General features: G+C 67.1%; 1 protein-coding gene across 3 annotated transcripts; it reads right to left on the reverse strand.

Annotated features, from left to right (window-relative positions):
* Positions 1 to 3,486: 3,486 nt before the first annotated feature.
* On the reverse strand, positions 3,487 to 7,109 carry TMEM121 (transmembrane protein 121). Of its 3 annotated transcripts, none has more exons than XM_003902354.4 (2): positions 7,041 to 7,109; positions 3,487 to 4,977 (listed from the first exon to the last, which is right to left on the reverse strand). In XM_003902354.4, exon 2 carries the CDS (start codon positions 4,862 to 4,864, stop codon positions 3,908 to 3,910), a length of 957 nt encoding a protein of 318 aa, XP_003902403.1. In that variant the 5' UTR covers positions 4,865 to 4,977; positions 7,041 to 7,109; the 3' UTR covers positions 3,487 to 3,907. The 3 variants fall into 3 exon arrangements, with proteins under 3 accessions (XP_003902403.1, XP_021797362.1, XP_031524880.1); XM_021941670.2 differs by lacking the exon at positions 7,041 to 7,109 and adding an exon at positions 6,253 to 6,879; XM_031669020.1 differs by lacking the exon at positions 7,041 to 7,109 and adding an exon at positions 5,798 to 6,879.
* Between the last annotated feature and the right edge of the window lie 625 nt (positions 7,110 to 7,734).

Genomic DNA, 7,734 nt, shown 5'->3' on the forward strand with positions numbered 1-7,734 from the left:
GCGGTGGCTCAAGCCTGTAATCCCAGCACTTTGGGAGGCCGAGACAGGTGGATCACGAGGTCAGGAGATCGAGACCATCCTGGCTAGCACGGTGAAACCCCATCTCTACTAAAAAATACAAAAAAAAACTAGCCGGGCGAGGTGGCGGGCGCCTGTAGTCCCAGCTACTCGGGAGGCCGAGGCAGGAGAATGGCGTAAACCTGGGAGGCGGAGCTTGCAGTGAGCTGAGATCCGGCCACTGCACTCCAGCCTGGGCGACAGAGCGAGACTCCGTCTCAAAAAAAAAAAAAAAAAAAAAAAGAGCTCACTCTCATTCATCTAAAGGAGCCGACTGGGCTGGGGCTTTCTTGGTGCAGCTTCAGCAGCACCTGAATTCCTGGTGGCGGTGGAGCTATGGTGGGGCATGCATACTGCATGGCCAGGCCAGGCCTCCGGGCCTCAAATGTGTCAGGGCGAGAGACACACACGGGGATTTATGGCGAGTATGTCAGACAAGGCAGAGCCCTGTCATCTGGAAGTGGGGTGTCTCTTGCCACAACTGCTCATGCTAGGAGAATAGCACACCCCACTCTGGGGCGGCGACATGGGTCACTGTGTATCCAGAGATAGGGTTTGTCTTCTCTGCCCCTTGATCGACTCTCCTGCCCTCAGAGGGCTGCGGGGAGGACGAGGGACAGCATCTGGCCGTACTGGGAGGCAGGGGTTGCAGGGCAGGGAGGTAACTGCTGGTGTAGAGGTGGACTAGGCCACGAGAGGGAGCAGATCGCCAGCAGACAGCCTCTTTCTTGGGACAGGACCTCCACTGCCCAATTTCTCTCCCCCACATGCACACCTCCCTTCCCAGCCGAACCACACGGGTGCACCCAGCTGCACCTCCGTCCACACTCTGCTCAGCATCCCAGCCCACCTCTTCCCTCTGAGCTGCCTACTTCTCCCTGGGGCCCTTTCGGCTCCCTTTGCTGGTAAGCTGCCCACCATGGTCCTCTCAGGCGCTGACACACCCAGCTCTCTGCCTCCAGGCCGCTGCACCTGTGGGCCTCCCCGGGGCCAGCTCCCAAGCCCACCTGAGGAGGCCTCCCTGCTCCTCCCAGGCCCTAACTCCCCAAAGTGTGGCTGTCCCCAGGCGTCTCTGTGTGGGTTGGGCACCAGGCCCCAGCACGGGGCCAGTGGGTAGTGGACACGCATCAGGACTCACGTACTGACCAGGAATCAGTGAGGGGACAAGGGAGGCAGCTGGGGTCTCCATTGAATCTGGCCATCGCAGGACACCTCAGAAAACTCGGGAAGGGCAGGCTGGAGTGCGACCAGGTCCCCATCCTGTTTCCAGGGGAGATCCCAGAGGTCAAAAACCTCAGGCCATGAGCCTGACAAAGGCCCCCTGCTTCCCAGCCCTGCTGCAGTCGGAGCCACAGCTGAGCCTCGTTGTGGAAACCGGGTGCCACTGGGCAGGGTGGGGCTTGATGTCTGCTCCAATGCCCTCAGAGTCAGTTGCAGGGGCGATGGGCCATTGAACCAAGTCGGAGCGGGTAGAGCCAGGGTCCCTGGCCCCATTGGTGAGGGGGGGACAGCCAGGACTTGGACCTCCACTGCCGGGGATGTGGTGGCAGAGGTAGAGGGCACTGGCCTGTGCCAAGGAGCATGGAGACCAGGGACCACTCCTGAAAAGGCCAGGAGGAGTGAGGTGTGTGCAGGGCAAGGTTGCCTGGGGTGTCTTCGAGCCCCAGAGCCTTCACTGCCCTGAGAGTAGCTAAACTAGGGGAGCAGCTAAACCAGCAGCGGCCATCCCACCTCTGACTAGGGGATGTGGGCTTTCACAGGCCAAGCTGGGCCCACCGCCTCCCTGACTGCAGCCAGCAGGGAAGAGACCACGGCTTTCAGGAAGGGTTAGAACAGGATGTCAGGAGCCCAGAGCCCCCAGCCCCATTCACCTATAGCCACGCTGCCCGTCTATTCCCATGGGATTTGCAGTGGGTGCCAGAGCCAAGAGGGTTGTGGGCTCATCTTCACCCAGGAGACCCTTAAGGCAGGATGGGGCTGGCACTGGCTTCAGCCCAGGGTGGAAACAGGCTCCACCTCCAGGATGAAGCTCGCCCCTCACCCACTGCCCCCCACTGCAGACCAACCCTCACAAGAAGGCCCAGGTCCTTCCACTGGCCCGCCACAAGTCCCGCAGCCCCTCTTCTCTCTCCATGCCAGGGGCCTTTCCACGGCTGCTCACCACCACCCCTCCCTGGCCCCCCGGCCCCCCTAACCCCACAGAGCTTCCACTTCCCAACACGATCGTTAGTGGTCCCCGCACAGCCCAGAGCGGGATGACTCAGACCTCCTACCCAGGCCAGTTCCCCGTGCCCATGCATGGCGCTGGGAGGGGATGCTGGGGACATCGTCGGAGGCAGGGCCAAGGCTCCGGTTTAGAGGTGGGCGGAGTACCAGCCAGTCTGACCTGGGCAGGGAGGTAATCCCCGTGACCATGACCCTGACGACAGTGGTCCCAAGGCCAGTTGCCTAGAAGGCAGGCGACTTTCCAAGGCCAGATCCCAGGTGGCCTGGAGCTGAGGGATGAGGACTGTGTGGGGTTGGGATGCAGCTGAGGTGGCCACCAGCCATGCCCTTAACTGCTGCAGTTGTCCGGAAGGGCGCTTGGGGAGGACCCCGCTTGGGGAGGACCCCACTTGTGCAGCCTGCTCCACTCCCATCGATGGTTTTAGCCCCAGATGGAGAAACCTTGCCGCCTTTGGGCCGTGGAAATGCGGGAAGTGGAGGTCCAAGCAGTGAATTGTGACACGTGAGATGTGTGTGACCATCACCCGCTCATGGAGCGGGCATCTTCAAACAGTCCTTTTAGGGGCCTCATAAAGGGGCCCTCCCCAGATGCTATGGACCTTCCCGGGCCAGATGGATACCGAGGGCCACATCGCAGGTGCAGGGGCCCAGGTGGAAGGCAGGTGAGAGACCACTTGCAGATGGGCTTCAGGCCAGGTGCTGCCTGGGCCGGCGCTGCCAGCTCCTGTGCTGGGGCAAGGCCAGGATGGTAAGTTGGGGCAAGGCTCCATGCTGCTCCTGGGGCTGTGACCTGGGGCTGCCCCATCAACTTGGGAACACCTGATTCCGTCTGGCTATCCTAGGCTGGAGGAGCCCACGGGGAAGGTGGGTTCCACAGGGCGGGAGGAGGGAACCAGGCATGTGGGGGACACTGTCATGCCTGAGGTTGAGGGGAGCAGGGTCCAGGAACCCACGGGGCTGGGGGAAGATGGGGGTCAAAGTATCCCAGGAAGAGAAGTGGGAACACGGAAGCTGGAATGGAGGAACTGTCCCTGGGACAGAGCGGCAGTGGCCCCCAGGAGCTCCTGAGATCCCCGGGGGAAGTGGAGCGGCCCAGCCCCACCAGCATCCGGCACTTGGACACCACCATCTCCCCTGCGCTCCACACACCCCTCCCGGCTCCCGGCCTCCCAGCCTGGCTGGTAAAGACAGGGACACAGGGACAGGCAAAGCAGTGCGGCCTTGGATACAAAACTGTAAACACGAGTCTTTAAAATGACAGAGACCTCCTTGGCCCCAAAATCTGAGCCAGAGGCCCCCACCGAGGGAGCAGATCTCCGCCCACACTGCCCTCCCTTCCAACCCGGGCGGTCCAGCAGGCACGGGCTGGACCGCCTCTGCTCTGCTCCGGCCCAGAGCTCCCAAACGGACCCACGCGCTGGGGCGGGCTGGTGGAGCTGGGGCTGAGGATCCGCGGTTCGAGGGATTCCTGAGATGAAGAAGCGGCCACGGGACCCCAGGCACTGGCACTCGAGGCACCTGCCCCTAGGGGAGCCCGCCCCCACCCCATCCCATGCAAACCGCGCCCCGAGCCAGCCCGGTGTCTCTGCGCCCGAGGGGCGTCCCGGGGGCCGCGCGGGCCCTGTCACGTGTCCAGGGGGTCACGCGTGGGCGAGGACCCGTGGGGGCGCCCGGGTGGGCCGTGCAGCGGTGGCGGCGGCGGCACCGAGTTGCGCTGCGGGGGTGGCGGCTGCAGCTCCAGCGCTAGCGCAGGCGGCGGGAAGTCGCGCACCTGGCGACGGTACTCCAGAAAGGTGCAGGCCTTGGTGGCGAGCGCCACCACGTTTTTGCCGACGAAGATGGCCGAGACGCGGCTGTCTCGGAACAGCGCCATGTTGGCAGCGCGCGCCAGCACGGCCACCACGTTGACGGTGGCGAGGCTGAGCACCGGGTAGAGCATCATCTTCTGCGGCGCGATGTGCTCGCCCTGCATGCTGACCTCGCTGAGCGCCACGCACGGCAGCACCAGCAGCAGCATGTAGCAGTAGAAGAAGGTGAGGCCCTCAGCCCACAGCGGCAGCCCGGAGCGCGGCGGCTCCCACAGGCTGGCCTGCATGTCCAGCAAGTCCAGCAGGTCCAGCGCCACCCAAAACAGGCGGCCGCGCAGGTCCTCGCGCTTGCGGAAGGTGCGCACGTACTCCATGCGGTCCAGCGCCACAAGCAGCAGGAACAGGCCGGGCACACACACGGACAGCAGCAGCGTCAGCGCCTTGCGCGCCACAGGGTCAGCCGCGCCGCGCCGCGCCGCCTTGTAGTTCTGGAAGATGAAGTAGAGCTTTATCTCCAGCACGAAGATGTAGAGGAACCACAGAATCATGGCGTAGCCGCGCTTGGCCGTGCGCACCTCGGCGCCCACCCACACGGCCACGTAGCGCAGCACCAGCAGGAAGCACACGTCGCCCACCAGCACGATGATGCACACGCCGATCTTGCGCGGGCCCTGGTTCTGCTCCACCAGGTACGCGTCCATGACCGCCATGCTGCCCATGATCACCAGCGTGGTCAGGCACACGTGGCGCCGGTCCGGGGGCGGCAGCACCATGGTCGGCCGCCGGGCCCCGGCCTGGGCGCGCGCGGCCCCCACGCCTGGCGGGACAAGGCCCTGCAGCGCTCAGCCGGCGGGCATGGCGCGACGCGGCCTGGCGAGCTCGGAACCTGGGGAGACCGGAGGAGACAAGATCAGAGGGCGGGCTGGGGCGGTCTCCGCCAACATCCCCCAGCCCCGCGTGCTTCCCACCCAGCGCGGTCTCCGAGCCGGGGCCCCGAGGCATCGCATACGCCTGCGCCCATGCGCGAACCGGCGGCCGCGAACCGCAGCGAGGCCTCCAGGGGGCGCTGCTGCCGCGCCAGAGCACCCGGGCCTCGTTCCCGCCGCCAGGAAGGAAACGGAACGGACGCGTTTTCTGCCCGCCGCGCGCGTTCCCGGAGCCCGGGGGGTTTTGTCACTGCTGGGCCCGCGCCGCCGTCCCTCCTGGCTCCGGCGGCCCGGACCCCACGCCCGCGCTGCTGGCCCCAGGCCGTTTCCGCGGAGTTCCGGGCGTACCCTCTCCCTGACGCCGCGCTGGGCAGGGAGGCGGGCCTGCCCCTTCGCTCTCGGAGTGCCCAAGGAGGCCCCGGCCCTCCCAGGCTTTCTGATCCCGGACCGAGAGTCACCCAGGTCCCGATGCATCCGTCCCACAAGCCTCTCCGAGCCTCCCCGCGCCTGCCTGGCAGCCCCCACGCCCCTCCTCCCTGCACTGGCAGGCTCGGTCTCCCCTCCTGTCCACCATCCTGGGCGCGTGGCCACGGCCTGCCCTGCTCCCCATGGCTCCGCATTGCCTTGGTGAGGTGTTGTCCCCCACCATCTGCCCCGGCACAGCCACCCTACTCTGCTCCTGTGCGCCAGGGCGCTGCCTGTGGCGCCCCTCGAATCTCGAGAAGCCCGTCCACCAAGGCCCGTCGCGCTTCCACAGGCCCCTGCACCTCTGTCACACACCTGGCACTGGTCGTCATTGCCGTGCTGTCGGAGTCCCCACACCTGGGCCTGCGCACACCTGGGTGACGATGGAGGCCCGCACGCCCGCACCCACCCCAAAGTCACTGGCAGGCTCACTCCCAGCCAGTCCCTCACCCCCTCCACAGCCCCAGGCCTGGGGCTCCGTTTACTGCCCTGTCTAGACAAAGGCATAAAATTTAATGTCCCCGTGACAGTCGGGCGCTCGGACTGCCCTGGTGACACCGCAGCCCCCACTGATCCGGGAAAGCATTGAACTCTGCACTCCCACCCCTGCCCCCACACAGCAGCCGCCTCCCAGGATCCCCACAGCCACACACAGGACACCCCCACCCCTGGGAGCACTGACAGGTCGCGCAGAGGGTGCCCTGGGGGTCCTCAGCACATGCCCCTGCCTCCAAGGTTGCCCGCACTCCGGGTCCCACCGGGACACTCACCCGGTTTTTACTTCCACTGGATCGACACGTCTGACCCAGGAAGCCCTCTCGGGGACCACTCCAGGCCCACCTGGGCCTCCCTTAGCTGCAGCCGCAGCCTGAGAATTTCCCCCCTCTCCGCGCGTGGCGGGGCCAAATAGCTGAGGAGCCGCGGCGCCGCTCACCCTTTCCGGCCGTGCCTCCAGCCCCTCCGCCCCACTACGCTGTCGCTCGATCCTCAGCCACTTGGCAGATGCGGGCCGAGGGCCGAGGGGCTCTGCGCTGGCGAAGGGACGGACTCCAGCCCCTAGCAGAGCCCCTACCCCGGGAAGCCAGAGCCTGGCCCGGCCACCCCTCCCTGGGGACCTGGCCCCAGGCCCACCTGTCCTGGGTCTCCTGGGCCCCGGCCGAGGCCCCTCCTCCCCCCACGCCCCGCGGCTCAGACCTGGCACAGACTCTGGGGCCTCCAGGCTCTTCACTGCCTGCGCCCCGCAAGGATCCCCGCCCCAAAACCAGCCCTCGGAGCCCCCGGGAGGAGGGGCGGGAGGGGACTGCTGCGCTCCTGCCGCGGGCCGGTGCAGAGCTTGGGCCGCTCCCAGCAGGCTGCGTCTCTACTTGTCCCCCCGAGGCTTCCCCACGCAGGGCCGGGTCCCCTTCACCCCGCCGGCCCCAGGCCTCACCCCTGCCGCATTGGCCCCCGCCCCACCCCACAGTCCCCACGGCCCGGAGGTGCAGGGTCGCCCAGGCCCGCTGCCCCCTCCGCAGAAGCAGCCGCGCGCCCAGCCAGTCCCGCCCGCGCCCGCGCCTACCCCGCCGCCCGCAGATGCTGCGCCGCTCCCGGGCCCGCCCGCCCAGCCTCTGCCACCACTGCCGGGGCCTCGCCGGCTCCTCCCGCCGCGCCCCTCCCCCGCCCGCGCGGCACCGCCCCCGACCCAGAGGCCCCGCCCCGCGCCCCTCGGCCCGCTAGCTCCGCGGGACCTGGGGGCCTGGGAGCCCGGGGGTCCCGGCGCCCCGCCCCCTCCGCGGCGCCGGTTGTCACGGCGACAGCACTGAGAGGCGGCGCGCAGGACTGGTGGTTCCGGGAAGCCGGGCGCCCTCGTGCACCCCCAGGCCCGGAGTCCGGTCTCCACCCTCCTCTCCCACCGACCAGAATTGCCGGGTTCCGCCCAGTGCCCCCCCCCGCGCCCTGAAACTCCGCTGCCGCCCCCTAGAGCGACCCCACTCAGCCGGACAGGTGCCCACCGGCCCAGGAGCTGGCAGGGACTTAGGCGCAGGGCTGGCCTGGCTAGCGGGGCCCTCACGCGGAAATTCAGCCTTCCCATGTTTCTTCTGAGGGCAGAGGAAAAGAATGATGAGCGACCCCCACCTTCTTCTCCAGCCAGTCCAGGAGGGAAGCTAGGGTTTGGGGACTTGGGCTTCATTTTGTCACTGAGGTGACACTGAGCCCCTCCGCCCACATCTTGTCCATCCCGTGTGAGCCAGAGGAGAATTCGAGGGCCCCTT

Source organism: Papio anubis, chromosome 7 (genome assembly GCF_008728515.1).
Source record: "Papio anubis isolate 15944 chromosome 7, Panubis1.0, whole genome shotgun sequence".
In the NCBI taxonomy this organism is placed as follows: Eukaryota; Metazoa; Chordata; class Mammalia; order Primates; family Cercopithecidae; genus Papio; species Papio anubis.

Bases quoted from the DNA above. Each gene is read 5' to 3' on its own strand.
- TMEM121 (XM_003902354.4), bottom strand. From the start codon at position 4,864: ATGGTGCTGCCGCCCCCGGACCGGCGCCACGTGTGCCTGACCACGCTG.